The following is a 21,206-nucleotide window of genomic DNA, read 5'->3' as shown; positions in this document are numbered from 1 at the left end:
GCTTTTGAACTTGCAGAACCTTCCATAGGTGGGTCTGAGGATTCTGAAAGATGTAGACCCCAAAAATTAACTTTTCCTGGTGCTGCCATGATGGAATATCTCGGATGGAATGGGCTTTGACCCACAATAGTTCAGAAGATAAATTGTGAAAGATGAATGATTGATAGGTCAAACCTGAATAAGAAAAAAAAAGGTAAGAACTGGAGGTAGCATGGCGATAGCATGAAATATGTTGTTATTGCTGTGTGTCTCCAAGAACTGAAAAGAGATGTATTTGAGGACAGGATACGGAGATGTTTTCAGAGGGTTATTTTTGCCTGTCTTCATGTGCTGGAGGGCTTTCTGTATTGCTTAAGGCTTTCATGGCTGGAATCGCTGGGTTGCTGTGAATTTTCTGTGCTGTCTGGCCATGTTCCAGAAGCATTCTCTTCTGACGTTTTGTCCACATCTATGGAAAACATCCTCAGAGGTTGTGAGGTATTTTGTAAACTAGGTACATGGAAACTAGGTTTATATATCTATGTCCAGGGTGGGAGAATGAACTCTTGTCTGCTTGAAGCAAGTGTGAATGTTGCAATTGGCTACCTTGATCAGCACTGAATAGCCTTGCAGCTTCAAAGCCTGGATTTTTAAAAGAAAAAAGATGAGCTGACTGGCCAACTTCTCTAACCCTGGTGAATTGCAAATCTATGCAAGCCTGGGCAAGAAGGGCATAACAATCACCTATTCGACTCTGTGGTGTTCTATAAAGGATGACAATACTTAATTGACAGGGCATTATATATTACGAACCACACCACAAACTGTGATTAACTAACAAATTGTAATTTGTGATGAGGGGTGTGGTATGCCTGCAAAGGGAAGGCACGGACAATGCAGAGGAGTGGTTAGGAGCTGCTGCATAACGCCTTAAGAACCCTGTCCAGCTGACAATTAGAATCTCAAAATCATCCAACTTTCCATGCTATAGAATGGAAATCCTCTGCCATCCAAGTTTCCCATCTGCTTTTAACATTTCCTAGCTTCTTTTTCTTCCTCCCATCGTTTTGGCTTGCATACTTCATTTGCTGCAAAGTGAGTTCAGAGTGCAGAAGTATTATTATATAGCAGTGTATAAGTGGACTTAATCTACACTGACATATAATCCAGTTCAAAAAAGATAGTCTGGATTTTATATGGCAGTGTAGAAGGGGGCTTAGTCTACGCTGCCATATAATTCAGTTTAAAGCAGATAGTCTGGATTATATGGGAAATACCAGGGAAATACCGACAAAACACTGACAAATTGTAGTGACTTTAAAAAGACCTTCTTCTTGACCCCCCCACCCTTTTCCTGGCTTAATATCATAATGACAACTATTAAGGCTACATCAGAGGTTTTTAATATAATTTAATTTCAAATTGAGACAAAATATTATTGTAACTATTATATATATGTTTTATATTGTAAGCCGCCCTGAGTCCCCATACTGGGTGAGAAGGGTGGGGTAGAAATGCTGTAATAAATAAAATAAAAATAAATATGGCAGTGTCGAAGGGGGCTTAGTCTACACTGCCATATAATCCAGTTCAAAGCAGATAATCTGGTATACATCACTACAGCAGCAAGAATGGTTTATGCTAAAAAATGGAAACAAGAAGAAGTGCCAACAAAAGAGGACTTATTAATTAAAATAATGGACATCATAGATATGGATAAATTAATGTTTTTACTGAAAAAAGTCACAGGACGTAATGTTAGAAGTACAGACTGGTGTCTCTTTAAAGAATACATGAAAATCTAATGAAATAGAATGATAAATACAGCTATTTATGTGTGTGTATATACATATAAAAGAAAGAAGACCCAATAGAACACAGAATAGGGGTGAAGAAGGGTAGAAAATGGGGAAAAAATGATAGACAGTGTTTGGAACTACTGCAAAGAATGAAGAATGGAAGTACAAGTTTCCCCTTATATATACAATTTTTGTTGTCTTTTTCTTTTAATTTTATTTTTCTTCTACACATTTTTAGATACGTAGGTATATACAGTAGAGTCTCACTTATCCAAGCCTAGTTTATCCAAGCTTCTAGATAATCCAAGCCATTTTTGTAGTCAAGGTTTTCAATATATCGTGATATTTTGGTGCTAAATTCATAAATACAGTAATTACTACATAGCATTATTGCGTATTGAACTACTTTTTCTGCCAAATTTGTTGTAAAACATGATGTTTTGGTGCTTAATTTGTAAAATCATAACCTAATTTGATGTTTAATAGGCTTTTCCTTAATCCCTCCTTATTATCCAAGATATTCGCTTATCCAAGCTTCTGCCGGCCCGTTTAGCTTGGATAAGTGAGACTCTACTGTAATTTAATTTCAAATCGAGATGAAATATTATTGTAACTGTTATATATATATGTTTTATATTGTAAGCTGCCCTGAGTCCCCATACTGGGTGAGAAGGGCGGGATAGAAATGCTGTAATAAATAAAATAAAAAATAAATATAGCAGTGTCGAAGGGGGCTTAGTCTACACTGCCATATAATCCAGTTCAAAACAGATAATCTGGATTTTATATGGCAGTGTACAAGGGACCGCAGTTTTACCAAGCCTTCAGCCTCCTCTGCCCATTTGTGTTCCAGGATTCCGTAGCATGGAGCCATGGCTTTGCAAGGGGGGTCAAACTGCGTTAACTCTACAGTGTGGATGCCCCTTGGGCAGGTCACACTCTCTCAGCCTCAAATTTTTCCTCTGATATTTTGGCAGTAGGAAGCCATAAATGATTAGAAGTCACATAACAACAACAGACCTCCTTCCAAAGGCCAGGCCCTCTCTACTTCTATCTATCTCCAAGCCGCCTTGTTTACTTTCGCTCAACCGAAGCGGGAAACCTCCTCGGCTCACTTCCCGGTATGCGCGCGCATCCCCGAGGTGACGCAACGTGGTGGGCGGGTCCTAGTGATGAATGCGGAAGTGCACGTCATACTTGCTGGCAGAGCAGCAGCAGCAGGCAAAGGAGGTGGAGGCTGGTGTTGCTTCCACGCAGGAAGGTGAGTGAATGGGATCTTTCACTCTTCTAAGCCCGAGGTTATAAAGTGTCGCCTTGTTTCTCAACCTTCCTAATGCCGCGACCCCTTAATATAGTTCCTCATGTTGTGGTGACCCCCAACCATAACATTATTTTATGGTTTTTCAGTCTAACAGCTGAGCTACCTGTGTGCCATTACATCAGTGGTTCTCAACCTTCCTAATGCTGCAACCCCTTAATATAGTTCCTCATGTTGTGGTGACCCCCAACCATAATATTATTTTATGATTTTTCAGTCTAACAGCTGAGTTACCTGTGTGCCATTACATCAGTGGTTCTCAACCTTCCTAATGCTGCAACCCCTTAATATAGTTCCTCATGTTGTGGTGACCCCCAACCATAACATTATTTTATGGTTTTTCAGTCTAACCGCTGAGTTACCTGTGTGCCATTACATCAGTGGTTCTCAACCTTCCTAATGCTGCAACCCCTTAATATAGTTCCTCATGTTGTGGTGATCCCCCCCAACCATAACATTATTTTCGTTTCTACTTCCTATCTGTTATTTTGCTACTGTTACGATTCGTAATGTAAACGTCTGATAATGCAGGATGTGTTTTCATTCACTAGACCAAATTTGGCACAGATTTGAATACTGGTGGGGTTGCGGGGAGGTTGATTTTCTCATTTGGGAGTTGTAGTTGCTGGGATTTATAGTTCAGCTACAATCAAAGAGCATTCGGAACTCCACTAACAATGGAATTGGACCAAACTTGGCACGCAGAACTCCCATGCCCAATAGGGTTTGTTGGGCCTTGACCTTGAGTTTAGGAGTTGTAGTTCAGCTACATCCAGAGAGAACTGTGGACTCAAACAATGATGGATCCGGACCAAACTTTTTTAAACTCTAGAAATATTTTTCTCATATTTTGCATATTGCCCCTGAGAAAGGTCATTAAAAAAAGGATTTAAAAGGTCATTAAAAGGATTTTAACTGTATATATTTATATTTTTATATTGTATTAATTGTTTGTAATGGATTTTATTTACTGTTATGTTTATTTATATGTCAGCATCGAATTGCTGCCAGTTGTGTACGCCGCCCTGAGTCCCTTCAGGTGAGAAGGGCGGGATATAAATATTGGAAATAAATAAATAAACTTGGCATGTATATTCAATATGCCCAAATGTGAACACTGGTGGAGTTTTGGGGAAACAGATCTTGACATTTGGGAGTTTTGATTGTTGGGATTTATAGTTCGCCTATAATCAAAGAGCCCCTTGAACCCCACCAATGATCGAATTGGGCCAAACTTCCCACACAGAACCCCCACGACCAACAGAAAGTACTGATCTTTGGCGACCCCCCCCCCCCTTCAGGGTTGAGAAATGCTGCTTTAGTATGTATTTGTCCCCCTTTTATAACTCCGTCTCTCCCTCTCTCTTGTTAACAGTGGAGCCCTATATATGCCGCCTCCTGCACGCCCACCTCGTTAAAATCAAGGGGATTCACTTCTAGGTAAGTAGAGGCATCCTTGTGACATCCAAAAAATGAAGGACCCAAAAGAATAGTCTGTACCACTTTGTGGGGAAATTAGGGACCGAGAAGGGCTTTGTGGGGCTTTTTGGGGGTGTCTGACTCCCTCTCCTTTCCCTTAGATCAGTAGCACCCAACCTTTGGTGCTCCAAGTGTTTTGGACTTCAACTCTCAGAAGTCCTGCCTGTCTGTCAAGCTGGCTGAAACTCCTGGTAGCTGGAGTTCTGAACACCCAGAAAACCTTCTTCTTGAACTGTGGGTCCCCATGCCTGTTCTACAGTGTAGAATTAAGGCAGTTTTGTCACCATTTTAATTGTCATGGCCCCATGCTACAGGATCCTGGGAGTTGTAGGCCCCTTCTACACTGCCATATACCTGCCTAACCAAGAATAGGTCTCTACAGTCACCCACATACCCACTGCCAAGACACTACACTTCGAGGGCCATCATACTCAGACAAGGGATCACCTAAGTAAGTAAAGTAATGCCTGCGTTTATTTATTTAAAAGGTGGAAACACTGATGATTAAAAAAATACTCTCCTTGGGGTATTTTGTTTCTCTGTATGTCACAGATGCAAACTACACACATTTGTTAACTAGAAAAAGACCTGTGGGTAGACTTTTTGAGGAGGTAGAACCAGTCTGAGAAGGAAGATCTTAATTTCATTCTCCACATTTAATTGGACCATGGAAATTATTATGTGTTACTGGTTTGCTTTGAAATGCCATTCCTCTTCTCTTTCTGTGCGAGAGAGTTGGAAATACTGAAAAGCACAGAGGAGTTGAGAAGTTGTGGTCACTTCTTTCCCTGCATTGCCATATTGCTCATTCGGATGCCAACATTTCCTATATTTGTTCTGAACTGTTGTACAAAACAGGAGAGTCGGGAACCAGTAGCTTTAGCATCCTCAAGTGCAGTTTATCCCCTGATCTGAAATGCTTCACAATGTGTGTTTGAATTTTGGAATACCTATATCTCCACATACATACATAATGAGAACTTGAAAATAGGACACAAGTCTAAACAGGAAATTCATGTATCTTTCATGAACACATTATACACGTAGCATGGAGGTAATTTTGTACACAATAATTTAATGCATGAAACCAGGTATATCGAAACATCAACAAGCAAAGGTGTCATTATTTCAGCCACCCAGGTGGCCAATTTTGGGTTTTAGAATTCCAGATAAGGGATGCTCAACTTGTACCACCTTGCTTTTTCTTACAATAGCACTATATTGTGTTGCGTTCACACAGTTGTCATTTCTTTAGATTCTTAGAATAAATTTGAACTTTTTTTTCCATCTCAAGGTGTGCATCCTGAGCAAAAAGGAAAATGTCGTGGATAAGAGAGGGAGAACTGTCCCTCTTGGAGAGATTCTGTGCCAGTGTCATCAAGGTAAGTGTTAAAAATAATGCATATTTAGAAACATTCAAGTGCAGTGATTGTTCATTTTGGAAACATATGAGTCTCGGTGTTTCTATAACCAGTATTTCTCAGTTCCGTTGTAATCCTTGGCAACTTTATGTCTGCATTCTCTCTTGTTTCCAGGCCAGCACTAGGGGTCTGTTGGACTACGACTCCTATAATCCTCAGGCACCTTGGCACGATTGTTAGGAATGAGGGGTGTTGTGGTCCAATATCAAAAGGCAGGGGAGATGTTACAGGTTCAGTGTAAAATCAGGCTGCTTTTCATTCTACCTCTCCTCTATTTGCTTTTCACATCCAGGCAGGGCCAATGCCAAAACACATCGCGTTCATCATGGATGGCAATCGCCGTTATGCCCAGAAACATAAAGTGAAGAAACTGGAGGGGCATTCACAGGGATTTGCAAAACTTGCACAGGTGGGTCATACTGTGTTCTTTCTTTCCTTATATTTTCCAGATCCATTCCAAATTAATTGAGTATATGACTTATACTCAATCCATCCCGATAGAAGCTCAGGGCAAAGTAATACACATACCGGTAGTTAAATCAAAGATGGCAAAATACAATAAAAACAATATGGCAGTGGAATAGATTGCCTTGAAAGGTGGCATCTTTGGAGGCCTTTAAACTGAGTTTGAGTAGGCACCTTTAGGAAATATGTTATATGTCTTCCTGATTGGCAAGGGCTAAACTAGAGGACCCTTGTGATCCCTTTCAACTCTAATAGGCTACAAGCAAACAGCAAAAGGAGACAAGTTAGTCACAGTTTTTTTAGGTTGCTGGGACCTATTGCCTGATTGCTGAGAGTGGGAGGCACAACCAGACAACCAGGTTATAGAGTCTCATAATCAGTGGAGGTAGGTAGTGAAAACGGAGGAGAGTTCAGCCAATCTCAGTGAGAAGTTAGCCTTTTCCTGCTAATGAGCAGTTGAAATATTCCTAACCTTTGCTTTATGTAGGAGTTAATAGCTCATTTGAATACTATGTTAAATTATGTGCAATTATTGTATTGGCTCCCCTTACACACCCTGCATTAATTCTCTGGTGTGTGTAGATCCACCCATGGGATCTCCATGCAAAATCCCTGAATTCTAAAAAGGATTGGACCAGCCCAGAATAAAATATTAAGGGGAGAGAATTTCTGTGATACCTTTAGCCCTCTGAAGCAAAGATAATGTTTAGATAAAACTGATTAAGTCATTTTTCCACGTAAATATTGTGATTCTTAACTGTAGATTCTGTATGAATTTGAAGAGTTGGTGAGTTTGAACTAGGATGATTAACATAAATGTCTTGTTAATATTTTTTTTACTGATCCTTATATTGGATTTCTTGTGAAAGGAAAATCTTTGCTTTCTCCCACAAGGTTGCAGAATACAAACTTGTTTGGGATGTATTCATGTTGGGATTACCCAATGTCCTCCCTTGTAGAGAGATGGTTTTGGAGGTGTCAGTGTTGTCATAATCTGTCATTATCAATGACTCCACTTAGCAGTTAATAATGTCAGAATTTTGTTAAAGATACTACAGACTGTGAGTCTTATACTACAGACTGAGGATTGAGAAGACTTCCTCCACATAAAAAGCAAATTCTCTGAGATAGGCTGAAATTCTTTTTACCTTTGGTGAGCAACATACTCAGTCCCAGAAAACCCCATGATAGGTTCAGCTTAGAGTTGCCAGAAGTTGGAAACAATTTAAAGGCACACAACAACCCAAAAGCCTTTAGCAATCTACTAGTTGCACAACTTCGTGCTAGAGCCAGGTCTCATCACTGTTTCCAGAAACTAATTTATGGTCCAACTGCTGCTAAGCGCCTTTTTCTGCCCTGTCTTACAGACATTGCAGTGGTGCCTGAGTCTGGGTGTTCGTGAAGTCACAGTTTATGCCTTTAGTATTGAGAATTTCAAGCGACCCCGAGAAGAAGTGGATGGCTTGATGCAATTGGCAAGAGAAAAGTTCACTCGTCTTCTAGAAGAACAGTAAGACCCTTCTTTGCTGCTTGCCATTGCAAACCTTTCTAAAGAATGTGACCTTTTCTGTAGACATTACAATTAGAAGACAATAATGAACATTTCTATCCTCTCCATCTCTGGATGAAATATGCATAGGGCTATATTTTTGCTTGGATGGAAGATTTCACCTGCTCCCACAATCCCCCCCAAATTTTTGCTCTTGAGGGCATGTTTTGGGAGCCCCTGGTAGACATTCTGGGTCCCCTAGTAGACATGTAAAGGTTAAAAAAGGACCAAGAAAGAAGTCCAAGAGACCAAAATTCAACTAATCTGTCCTTGGGAATCCCAGGCATGTATTGGCATTGAATAGGTGTGACTTGTCTTTGTTTGACTTCATTTGTCTTTTCATGCTTTGTAGGGAAAACTTGGAAAAACATGGGGTGTGTGTCCGAATCCTTGGAGACCTACCCTTGCTGCCACGAGATATCCAGGAACTGATTGCCAAGGTTGTGCTGGCAACAAAACAGTACAATACGTGAGTTCTCTTGTGCTTCTTTGAACCTCTTTTCATTTGCACAAATACACTTCCTGCCTTGCCCTCAGATTCTCCAAGTAGAATCCAAAATAACAGTTCAGTCATGTAGTTGAGGTTCCTTTTTTGGAGGCTTTTAAGCAGAGGCTGGATGGCTATCTGTCAGGCGTGCTTTGAATATCATTTTTCTGCTTCTAGATAGGGAGTTGGACTGGATGGCCCATGAGGTCGCTTCCAACTCTATCATTTTATGATTCAAGCAGTGGTCCTTACAGGTTTCTTTCTCGCAGAGAAGAGCAAATAGACTCCTTCTATCTGCTTCCCCTCTCTTTGGTGGATGGTGCAGGTTGCTCTCCCCCACTTGCTGTAGTGACCTTACTAGGCAGCAACTGAGAATGGGAGGAAAAGCTGTCTTTTGTCCACACAATCCATGCTCTTTTGTATTTTTTTTAAAAAAGGTGTTTCTTGAATATTGCCTTTGCGTATACATCAAGAGAAGAAATCAGCAATGCGGTAAAAGAGCTGGCTTGGGGTGTCGAGGAAGGGCTGCTTCAACCCAGGTAAATCTGTGTATGTGTGCATGTGTTTAGTCCATATGCATGATTTCAGTTGTGAGACCAGTTTTGCATATGCAAGGCTTAGAACAATGTGCTATTTTCACTGGTATCTCCTTCTCGAGGATTCAACTAGTCCTTGTGGCAGACATCAGATTCACACAATGTTGACTGGCTAGTCCTTGTCAACCCTCCCAAATGCACCCCACTGTGCTCATGCTATTGATAGGCTGGTCCTTGTGTCAGTAAGGAAGCAGTGCCCTTCCTTTGGCAGATCATTTTCCAAAGAATTAAAAAGTATGTGTTTTTAAACTTCTGAAGCATAGCAGGGTAGACTTCATTTCTTTGCAATGGGCATGTTGGGTGTAGATAAAAATGCCAATTGTAACTTGAGTTCTTGTTTCTCTTTCCTTTAGTGATGTGTCAGAATCGCTAATTGACAAATGCCTGTATAGCTCCAAATCTCCTCACCCAGACATCCTGATCAGAACCTCTGGAGAGGTCCGGCTTAGTGATTTCATGCTTTGGCAGGTAAAACTTAATTGTATTGTCTCCTATATTGACCAGTAAGATTTGCTTTGCCAGGTCCCATTTCAAGAAATACGTTAATAATTTGGCTCCTTTCACAGACAATTTTATAATGCACAACCCAGGATATTGATGGACTTAGCCCAGCATGAGCTAAAGCTCTACTTTTGAACCAAAGCAAATCAAATTTGGCAGTAGTTACAAAGCTGTTACAGGTATTCATTCCCTTTCCTTCTGTCATGGACCATCTATTAACATCCTTGTCTTTCTTTCCTCAGACGTCCCATTCTTGCCTGGTGTTTCAGCCTGTGTTGTGGCCAGAATATTCTTTCTGGAATTTATGGGAAGCTATTCTTCAGTTCCAGATGAATTACAATGCTTTGCAGGTAGGACTCCAAGTTAGAGGGTGGGGCAAAAGAGCAAATGCTACATTCTCTACAGAAATCTGCCTGATTGAAGATCTAGGAAACTAGTGTTGCCCATTCCAATCTTGGCAGCTGTATAATTTCACTGGAAAGGTTTATGTGTCAATCTAGAAGTAACATGAAAATTATAACTGATAATCTAACTTTGGGGTATACTTACTTGGAAGAAAATCCCACTGGAAATCAATTTGACGTGGTTTCAAAATCATCTATACAGAATTATGAGTATTCACTACCCTTTTTCAGTCTTGTAGAATCTAGCCAAATATATATATCTTAAAATCTACAGTTGAGAACTTTAGGGTACTTTAGGATTTTGTACTTTAGGGTAATTCTAAAAATCATTGTATCATTATCCTTATTTTCCCTTTTTAGAAAGCCAGGGATTTATATATGGAGGAAAGGAAGTGGCAGCAGATGGAGACCGACAAGGCCTGCGTCTTGGAGAAGCTGAAGGAGGAGGGGTCTGCATCCTGTGCGGATGCTCAGAGACGGAGGACACTCTTGCAGGAATTAAGGGCAGAGCGGGAAGAGAGAGTCCAGGGTTTTTTGGAAGCGCTGGAAAACAAAAGAATGGACTTCCTAGAAAAATTGACAGTGGCATCTGCATGACGAGAAGAGCTTGTTGGGCCCGAAATTGGGACAGAAAGGTGATGGGGAGGGAAAACATGAGCCGAGACACAAATAGTCCAGCTGCTACACAGAAGGGTTCATTTACAGAATGAAAACATAAGTTTGGGTGTATATGCAAGACTTTACCTCAGGTTTGGTGAAAGTGTGGTCCTCCAATTATTGCACGACTACAACTCCCATCATACTTAAGCATTGACCACACTGAATGGGGCTGGTATGAGTTGGAGTACAATGACATGGGACCATGAGTTTCTTGTCCCTGCTTTACTTCTGTAATTTTTCCAGTTATGACCCACTGTGCGGTTTGGGAACCTATTGGCCGAAGGAGATTTATGTTATCTCACTTGATTATGGTTTTAAGATAGCAGAAGGAGAATTTGTTGTAGGTTCTGTTAATAAATAAATAGAGTTGGTACACATGTGGGAAGAACTGTGCATGCAGTAGGGATTTTATTCCATTTCCCAGCATACCAGCACTTTTATATTACAAATCAAGAGGCAATAAAATCCAAATGATCCGTTGTGATGAGTAAACCTTTCTCAGCCGCATCAAAAGGTGCTAGCTTTTGAAATTCACTGAATTCTTCCTTAGTCAAAAGAAGCCAGTGAGCCTTGAAAACTAGTATGATAAATCTTGCAACTTTCTGTGGCTAATAAAACTGTTACCATGGTGTGTATTTAGGGTTTTCTTGCACAACTAACACACCTACTGTCGCATTTTTTTCAACATTCTATAAATCTGTGTGTAATGAAGTCTAAAAATGTTGCTATTGGTAAAATTAAGAGGGTAATCTTGTGTGCACACAAATAAATGGCCATCTGGAATGAGGTCAATACTTTCTCAAAGCACTGTTTCGGTCTCCATTTGGGAGATAGTTATGTCTTACAATTTTTCATCCTTAACTCTTCAATATGAACATATGGAGAACAAGATTACCCATGGAAGTCCAGAAAAGCATATTTTCAATCTGTTGGGAGAGGACTATTATCTTCCTTAGAGGTTTGGAAAATGGTACGTAATTTTCAGGAGAACCCGATGCAGCATTCAGTTTGTTTGTTTCATTTTGGATGGCATTACCATATATATAAAATCTGTGAAGATTAAATTGTCAGGCTTTTTCATAAAAGACTTGTGACAGTCATCTTTCATGCAAAAAACAAACAGATGATCATTAAAAACAACTATTTTAAGGCTAAATGAATCCAAAGAAATGTGCCTTAATCGTCGTCTTTTATTCTGAACTGGAGATTATGTGGACTGCTGGTACAGTAGAGTTTTACTTATCCAAGCCTTGCTTATCCAAGTTTCTGGATTATCCAAGCCATTTTTGTAGTCAATGTTTTCAATATATCGTGATATTTTGGTGCTAAATTCGTAAATACAGAAATTACAACATAGCATTACTGCATATTGAACTACTTTTTCTGTCAAATTTGTTGTATAACACATTTTGGTGCTTAATTTGTAAAATCATAACCTAATTTAATGTTTAAATAGGCTTTTTCTTAATCTCTCCTTATTATCCAACATATTCGCTTATCCAACGTTCTGCCGGCCCGTTTACATTGGATGACCGAGACTCTACTGTACTAAAATAATGTATAAATATTAAAATAAATGCAGTGTCCCTACTTCACGGATTTTCACTTATTGCGGGTGGTCCTGGAACCTAATCCCAGCAATAAGTGAGGGAACACTGTAATTTAAAAAGAAAGACCTATTTATTAGGCCTTCGTCTTGTCATGTCAACCCCTATCTCAATTGGAAGACCTAATTTCCTGGCTTTGGGGTGCACCCCAAAAGTGGTGCTACTGAAATAGGAAGCTTTTCCCTACGAGGAGGACAACAAACACTCCCCATTTACCCTAATTTCTGTTCCTCGTCGTCTCACTCATTCAGTCGTTTTCGACTCTTGGTGACCTCATGGACCAGTCCACACCAGAGCTCCCTGTCGGCCGTCGCCGCCCCCAGTTCCTTCAAGGTCAAGCCAGTCATTTCAAGGATACCGCCCATCCATCTTACCCTTGGTCGGCCTCTCTTCCTTTTTCCTTCCATTTTCCCCAGCATCATGATCTTCTCCAAGCTTTCCTGTCTTCTCATGATGTGGCCAAAATACTTCAACTTTGCCTCCAATATCCTTCCCTCCAAGGAGCAGTCGGGCATTATTTCCTGAGGATGGACTGGTTGGATCTTCTTGCGGTCCAAGGCACTCTCAGGATTGTGTTGTCGAAGGCTTTCATGGCCGGGATCACGGGGTTATTGCATGTCTTTCGGGCTGTGTGGCCATGTTCCAGAAGTATTATCTCCTGAAGTTTCGCCTACACCTATGGCTGGCATCCTCAGAGGTTGTGAGGTATGGATAAACTGAGGATTTTCCTCCAGCACCAAAGTTCAAAAGCATCTATCTTCCTTCGCTTAGCCTTCCTTATGGTCCAGCTCTCGCAGCCATAGGTTACTATGGGGAATACCATTGCTTTCACTATGCGGACCTTCGTTGCCAGTGTGATGTTTCTACTTTTCAGTATTTTATCAAGGTTGGCCATTGCACTCCTCCCAAGAAGTAGTCTTCTTGTTTCCTGTCTTTTGGTTTCCTGGCTGCAGTCTGCATCTGCAGTGATCTTCGCACCTAGAAATATTGTCTGTCACTGCCTCCACGTTTTCTCCCTCTATTTGCCAGTTGTCAATCGGTCTGGTTGCCATGATCTTGGGTTTCTGTTCCTAATCCCCCCTTTATTATTATTTAAAATGTCTTACAGAAGACCCTTCTGGTTGGGAAGGAAGGGGGCGCTCTGGGTTGCTTTTTTCCAGTCGTCGTCGTCGATGAAGCAATGACCGCACCTTCCTCTTGAGGGAAAGAGGAGGCCATTATGGTTTTTTCCCCTCACAGCTTTGGCTTCATTTTGTGTTTTTAATTACCTCAGAGAGGGGAGAAGGTGTTAAATAAGGAACGTTTCTTCCCGCCCTGCGGCTTGGGGAGAAATGGAGGCGCTTTCCCCTTGGACAGGTACGCCTTCGGCGTACCTGTCCAAGGGGAAGGCGCCTCCATTTCTCCCCAAGCCGCAGGGCGGGAAGAAACGTTCATGGCCTCTGAGGTGATTTATGGCCTCTCTGAGGTAATCTATATTCCTAGTTCTTTTCAATATATTGTATTCTACTCTTTCTCCCACGCTCCCAAATTGTTGTTCTGCCCTATTTGTACACTATTTTGTGTTGTTTTAATTCTCCTCAGTCCTTTTCAGGGAGCAACAAGCGCGACGTCCTCCTCTCAGCGAGGCCAGGCGCCGACTGGCTGCTCCCGCCTCGGACGCCCCGCCCCCTTTCCCGTCGAGGCCCCGCCCACGTGACTCCGCCTCGCCCAATCCGCGTCCGGGGCGGTGGGGGATCCGGCTGGAACCGGTTTGAGGCCGCGTCCGGCTCCTCTATATATAAAACTTTATAAACACCCGGATTCGAATTAGTGGGGTCGCGAGCTTCGACGGTAGTCACAGGCCAAGAGACCCCGATCTCCTCATTCTTTGGCCTTGCCGTCGTCGTGTTTCCTCATCGTCGTGTTTCCTTTTTTTATTATTTGAGGCCTACTCCTTCATTGAGAGGCCTTCCTTTGCTTAATTCTCGCGTCCCTCTTTCCTGTCACGCGCCGCCGACATGCCCAAGAGAAAGGTACGTGTCAATATTATATTTTAATATACATACTAACGAGAGGGGGAAAAGGTATCAATCTGGAAAGGGGGTTGGCGTTATTGCGGGGGTGCCTGCCAATCAGGTCAGCGGCCATTTTTCCCCCGCTTTTTTTCCCCCTCAATTTCTCTCTTCCATGGCGATTAACGGTTGTCCTGTCAGGCGAAGAGCGGGAAAGAGAGAGGAGAGAGAATTAAAAAAAAAAAAGGTTCCAACGGTTGTGGAGACTTTAAATTTTTTTTAAAAGGAAGGGGAGGGGGAGGAGTGGGCGGGGCCAAAGCCGCGAGCGAGCGACCGTTAACTGCCGCGCATTCTGCCTCAGCCAATCAGGGAGCGCCAAAGGGGGAGGGACGAAAGCGCGCGCTGCTCGTTGAGCGGCCGTCTTGTCACGCAAGCCCCGCCCCCCTTCCCAGGCCTTGGGAGGGAAAAGCGCGCGCTCACCCGCCCCGAGGTTGAAAATAATGAAGGGTGGGGGGCAAAATCAGTGAGCCTAAGGTTGATCATAATGAAAGGCTCTTTTTTTTTAGGGGGGGGGGGGAGACAAAGTCAGTGAGTTTAAAGCCCCTTCCGCTCAGCTGAAGAAAACCCCACATTATCTGCTTTGAACTGGAATATATGGCAGTGTGGACTCAGTTCTCCAGGGCCCTTCCACACAGCCAAATATCCCAGAATATCAAGGCAGAAAATCCCACAGTATCTGCTTTGAACTGGGTCATCTCATGGCCCTTCCACACAGCCCTATATCCCAGAATATTAAGGCAGAAAATCCCACAGTATCTGCTTTCAACTGGGTCATCTCATGGCCCTTCCACACAGCCCTATATCCCAGAATATCAAGGCAGGAAATCCCACATTATCTGAGTGGACTCAGATGAGCCAGTTCAAAGCAGATACTGTGGGATTTTCTGCCTTGATATTTTGGGATATAGGACTGTGGAAGGGCCTCCAGTTCGAAGCAAATCTCATGGGATTTCCTGCCTTGATATCCTGGGTTATATGACTCTGGAAGAACCCTAAGAGCCCCTCCACACAGCCCTATATCCCATAATATCAAGGCAGAAAATCCCACATTATCTGAGTGTGGACTCAGATAAGCCAGTTCAAAGCAGACACTGGGATTTTCTGTTTTGATATTCTGGGATATAGGACTGGAAGGGCCCCCAGTTCGAAGCAAATCTTATAGGATTTTCTGCCTTGATATCCTGGGTTTTATGGCTCAGGAAGAGCCCCTCCACACAGCCCTATATCCCATAATATCAGGGATGTAGCTAAAAGGTGGGTTTAAGGGTTCAGCCCCTGCAAAAAACCTAGTTTACTCATGAATTTTAGCTGGTTAACCAATTTATAAGTAAACCAGGGTTTTCTTTAACCTGACACTTATTGGGGGGTGGGGGTTGAACTTTTAAACCCACCCACCCCCCTCGGCTATGGCCCTGCATAATATCAAGGCACAAAATCCCACAATATCTGCTTTGAACTGGAATATAGGGCTGTGTGGAAGGGCCCTAAACTGCTCAATTTGGGGTTTTTTGGCGGGTAGCTGTTTGACGCATATTTGGGGAATTGTGGTCTTTATCCCAGGATCTGATGCCAGGTTTTCTGCTTTAAATCTGATTACATGAATCTGCACTTCCAGTTAATCTGGGGGCCCTTCCACTCAGCCATATAACCCAGGATATCAAGGCAGAAAATCCACATTATCTACTTTGAACTGGGGTATCTGAGTCCACTCTGCCAGATAATCCAGTTCAATATGGATTCTATACATCTGTGAAGAAGGGGTCTTTAAGTGTCTGTGGAGGCCATATATATGGATCCACATGGTCTTGAGGGCATTGGTTTCCCAATGGAAAGGCGGCCAGAAGAAGTGGTTGCTCTGCTCCTTCCCCCTGGCATGGTGCTTCCTTTCGCCCTGTATTTCTGCCCCTGGTGTGAACGCAAAGGGGTGATGGGTGCGCACAGCTTCTTCCCTCTCTCCCCCCTCCCTCCGTGCACACGCTTCAAAAAGGGCGGGAAGGCCTTTTGCCGCCCAAAATGATGGCTGGTTTTTAAAGACCCTGAGGGGAGGGCTGGGCCCCTGTCTGGAATAAGTCATTCTAATTTAAACATTTAATTCAAACATTTTTCGCCCAGAATACCCTTTTGTTGTTTTTTTCCCCCTGCCTACCTTTCTTGGTTGTAGATGAGGGTGACTGTCTTTGCTCCTTTATGTCTAAGATGAGGTTTTGGAATGTAAAGCTCCCTTCATAGATCATACCATTTGCCCACACAAATTTGGCTGGATCACTGTCATATAATCCAGTTCAAAGCAATTAAGTGGATTATATGTCGGTGTAGATAGGACCCCTGTTGCCTTCCTTCCTTGTTCATATGGAGTGGTTTTGAATTGCTAAATGCTAGTTTAATCTTCAAGGGTCATTCAGAGTTACGTGTGTGTATGTGTATAATTTTTGTGGGATTACTGGACCTAGGAAAGTGCCTGTGCTCTGAATCTTGAGGTTTTCTTCAATGAAAGTGTTTAAACACACTAGGAAAGGGGTAAAAGAAGGAATGGCTTCTTGCATTTGTAAAACCTCGGGGAGTAGGCAGTGGGGGGGGGGGGGGACAGGATTCAATTTGCAGGATCAAAATTCCAGAAATAAGTGAGATCTTGGGTTGGCTGCATGGACTCAATAGAGGTCACAGTGTTCTGAAATAAAAGGAGCCATTATGTAGCCTAAAGCTGCAATGTTAGGGAAGAAAGGATAATGCATCAAAATAAGGAGCATCTGGCAATGCAATTACCAGCACAGCCCTCCAACAAACATATCTCTCTTTTCAGGAGATACAGATTCCATAAATAAAGAGATACACGTGTTCATTAAAGAAGAGGGATGTATTTAATATTGATTGCCCATACATTATTGAAATAATTGTCATAACCATGTGGACTTAATTTATTCAGTGCAGCCGTTCAAAATTAGTACATTACAAGCTTGAGCCTTCTAATAGCTCACAAAACATCTACTGTGTCAATAGGCCACCTAGATTTTCCAGTAACTTGTTATTTTGAATTGATGCTCCTATTTATGCAGCCAAAACATAGAAATGCAAGGTACTGGTATATTGTGTCTTGCTACACATTGGGAAGATAAACCATTCCAAGTAGGTTTGAGACTGGATATATTAAAACTGAATAGGAAGAATAAGGCAAGAAATTGAGAGTCTGGCTTTCAAGTGTATCCAATGTGTTATATATTTAAAATAACCTTTATGATTAGAAATCTGAAACAAAAATGGGTTGTTGTGGATTTTTCACCCTTTGCCTATTTACAGGCTGAAGGAGATACCAAGGGTGACAAGGCCAAAACAAAGGATGAGGTAAGAGGATTGTTTTTATTTGAGAAAACAATGGGTTGATCCTACACTTAGTATACTGTGGCTCTATTTATGCAGTGAGTCACATCTGTCACAAAACCCAGAGTGCAGTAAAGGGGTGGGTAAAGGGCACCCCTGGGGGCTGCGTATTGTTTCCAACTGTTGATTTATGGTCCCCACTGCTCAGCTTCCACTGGGCCACACTTTTTGGAGGGAATGGGGTAAAGTGCTTTTTTTGGAAGCAGCAATTCACTTTTTGAATAGTTCAAAAATAGTTCTTCTGCAGTTTAATATCATGTGGTAATTTTCAGCCATTGCTAGTTATTTATAACTTCTCATTTCTTTCCCCCCCCCCTTTTTTTTTTCCTTCTTTAAACAGCCACAACGGAGATCAGCAAGGTTATCTGCTGTAAGTAATTTGTATGACAGAATGTGTTCTTGGGGATAGTTATTGTAATTTCTAAATAACTTGTACTTGTTGTAGGATGCATTAATTTGGGCACACTGAAGAGAACTATGCAACACAGCACACACCAACATTAACCAGTATCTTAATTTAAATGTACTAACTTAATGTATTTTTGTTTTTAGAAGCCTGCTCCTCCAAAGCCGGAACCCAAACCTAAAAAGGCAGCTCCAAAGGTGAAGTTAAAGTTGTAATTTCAATTTAAAGTTCTGCAATGTGGGATACTCATAAACAGTTGTTTTTAAATACATAGACTTTAAAATACAGACATGTTTGTTTGTTTACGAACTAACAGCTGCTAATGTATTTCACTTGATTAGCAGAAGGGTGAGAAAGTAGCCAAGGGAAAGAAGGGGAAAGCCGATGCAAGCAAGGATGGAAATAACCCTGCAGAAAATGGAGATGCCAAAACAGACCAGGTATAATAGCAACATAATATCTTATGTATTTTGGTAAGCAAATGTTGCTTAGAAAATTGAGTACAGATTGGACTGAATTTGAGCTAATGTTAAGAATACAAACCAACGTGTTTCTAGTTAAACTTTTTGTTGATTTAATGTGAACAAAACAATTGACTTTTTTAATAGTAAGAGTAGTGCAATTCTGATGCATTGGGTGACACTTAAACTGTATGACATGCCTTTTCCATCTGGAATATCTGATAATAGCTTGTAGTGTAGCAGGTGTGTGCTTGTTTCATGTAAACATTGCCATTTGAGTTTGTACATTCCTGTGACATACCAACATAAAGCACTCTGACAGATTGCCCTTTGTCTTTCAGGCACAGAAAGCTGAAGGTGCTGGGGATGCCAAGTGAATTGTATGAATTTTTGATAACTGTGTACTTCTGGTGACTGTACAGTTTGAAATACTATTTTTTATCAAGTTTTATAACAATGCAGAATTTTGTTTTACCTTTTTTTTAAAGCTATGTTGTTAGCACACAGAACGCTTCGTTGTTGTGTTTTAGGGGGAGGAGAGGGGACAAATGTCATTGACTCTGTTACTTAGAACCTGAACTTTTAAAGTCCCTTCATTTTTGCTAGAGGGGATATTCATGGAAACAAAGACAAAAGATTCACATATATGGTTGTTTGTATTGATTTCTCAAATGGTTAAACATTTAAATTTCCCAAAATGCCTGTGTCTTGAGGAGGAGGAAAATTTTAAAATTCTGCTTACCGTGTTCATTCTTTTCACATTGTCATTTGCTTTGTATGTATCACTCCTCAGAATGGCATAGGGATCTTTACTTGCTTTCTTAAATCAAGCCAATCTTATAATGTCAGGCAGTCCAGATCTCTGGTGTCAAATACTAAGGAAGGGAAGATGGCTCATAAATGAGCAGCATTTCTTTTTTTATAGTGTTGAATCTTCAGATTAAGAATTCTGCAGTTTTGTTTTCCTCTAAAAGTCAGGGTAGGCTTGTGAAAAGTTGTTAAACAACATACTTAAATGTGAAAAGTGTCCACCCTCACTCTAAACTTTCCCTGTTCCAAGTACAAATTGAAGATTCTTCATTGGGTTTTATATAGTAAGTTTACATTTTGGTAGTCCACGAAGAAGGGGAGTTGGGACTTGTTGTAAAACATTGCAGATTGTAGCCCATGTCCTGCCTGAATACCATTGATTGATCGTTTTATGAAAAGTACCTTTAATAAAGCTGGATATTGTTTGGCTTGGACTGTTTTTAAATAGTATTATGTTTGCTTCATGGTGTGCTTTTTTCAGTTTTTCACTTATATTTAAGCTTCCAGGTGTATCTCAAACACAATACTAGTACCCTCATGAGCACAGCATGCTCCAGAAAAGGAAATGGTACTCACCCAGGTGGAGAAATCTCACATTTGAACACTTTGCCATGAAAAGATTAGCATGTTGGGGGGGGGGGGGGGGGTCTTTGAGATGCTCTTGAATATTCAGTTATGTTTTTCCCCATCTGTCCAGAGAATTGTACTGTACTGTATTTTTTTAAGATCCAGACTTACTCCTTAGACAAGCTAGAGTTTTCAGTTGCCTTCCTTTTGTTTTGCAAGAAATAAAATATGGTTCTTTAGGAGCTGCTACAGTCGAAGAATGGAGTGCGATTATGTAGACAAGCCATGGGTGAACACCCACATCTGAATACTTTATGTGTGGTTGGATTAAAAGCCAAGGGTTGTATTACAGAATTAGTAATCAAGTCATTGTTTGGTTTTGATCTAAACATAATACAGTACTAAACAAGTCAGTTGGAATAATAGAAGTATTTTATGAACAAATAACATAAAATTGTATCTTTTTATATATAGAATATTCAAAAGAGTCATAACAGCTTGACATTTTGTGTTTTATAACAAATCAGCCCCAGTCATAATATGTGTAAATTTGCATAGTTCGACTTTCTGATGACAGAATTATGTTGCATGTTTTGGAAATAAAATGTTTCATAGCCCTACTTGCTCTGCTCCATTGATCAGAGTCTGTTTATGCTGTCATTTACACTACATGTACCCTGTAGCCTATGCATTCTCCCTGGTTTGTACAGGAAGCCCTGTCTCCATAACCCCACTGTAATCAGCATGAACATCAAACTATTGAATCACATACTTTCTTTCAGTCGCTTCTAACTATAAAGATCCTTTGCTATCATTACACATGTCTTCCATGTACAGGCAGTCCCCAAGAAGTCAGAACACGTACATTTTAATGTGTAATTCAGCCATATATACAAACACAAAATAAAGTGGCTGTGACAGAAAAGACAAGAACAGATGGACAGACACAGAAACACTTTGTATGCTAAAACAGTTTCTATGTGTCTGTCCATTCATCCTGTACTTTCTTTTTATACGTGATTATCTTCCAGAATGTTGCAAGAATTATCAAGGAATTTGTGCTTGAAAAAACCCTTATATGTAACCTGGCAAAATGATGCAAACTTTAAAAAGTTGTTTTTAAAGTTTCCTTTTTAAAAAATCCTGTTGATAAATAATTACCAAGATTTTGCAAACCAGTGTAACTGACTCAGAAAAAAACTTACCAGCATTTATAATGCTGCTTACAAATGATATTATATGCAGGTCATCTGTCATGGATTACTTGAACC

The 21,206-nt window shown here is 41.0% G+C and overlaps 2 protein-coding genes across 3 annotated transcripts; both read left to right on the top strand.

Annotated features, from left to right (window-relative positions):
* Positions 1 to 2,947: 2,947 nt before the first annotated feature.
* dhdds (dehydrodolichyl diphosphate synthase subunit) lies at positions 2,948 to 11,814 on the top strand. The gene is made up of 10 exons (XM_003227371.4): positions 2,948 to 3,039; positions 4,472 to 4,536; positions 5,870 to 5,957; positions 6,289 to 6,405; positions 7,829 to 7,971; positions 8,363 to 8,479; positions 8,935 to 9,036; positions 9,447 to 9,561; positions 9,837 to 9,944; positions 10,359 to 11,814. Exons 3-10 carry the CDS (start codon positions 5,895 to 5,897, stop codon positions 10,593 to 10,595), a joined length of 1,002 nt encoding a protein of 333 aa, XP_003227419.1. The 5' UTR covers positions 2,948 to 3,039; positions 4,472 to 4,536; positions 5,870 to 5,894; the 3' UTR covers positions 10,596 to 11,814.
* Positions 11,815 to 13,975: 2,161 nt separating this feature from the next.
* hmgn2 (high mobility group nucleosomal binding domain 2) lies at positions 13,976 to 19,807 on the top strand. Of its 2 annotated transcripts, none has more exons than XM_008120579.3 (6): positions 13,976 to 14,277; positions 17,611 to 17,655; positions 18,032 to 18,061; positions 18,244 to 18,294; positions 18,439 to 18,537; positions 18,900 to 19,807. In XM_008120579.3, the coding sequence occupies exons 1-6, from the start codon at positions 14,263 to 14,265 to the stop codon at positions 18,933 to 18,935; spliced, it is 276 nt and encodes a 91-aa protein (XP_008118786.1). In that variant the 5' UTR covers positions 13,976 to 14,262; the 3' UTR covers positions 18,936 to 19,807. The 2 variants fall into 2 exon arrangements, with proteins under 2 accessions (XP_008118786.1, XP_003227420.1); XM_003227372.4 differs by having other exon boundaries at positions 13,979 to 14,277; positions 18,442 to 18,537.
* The last annotated feature ends 1,399 nt before the right edge of the window (positions 19,808 to 21,206 follow it).

The sequence above is a fragment of the Anolis carolinensis genome, unplaced genomic scaffold, assembly GCF_035594765.1.
Source record: "Anolis carolinensis isolate JA03-04 unplaced genomic scaffold, rAnoCar3.1.pri scaffold_10, whole genome shotgun sequence".
NCBI classification, from domain to species: Eukaryota; Metazoa; Chordata; class Lepidosauria; order Squamata; family Dactyloidae; genus Anolis; species Anolis carolinensis.
This window is presented reverse-complemented; position numbering and strand designations above follow the sequence as displayed.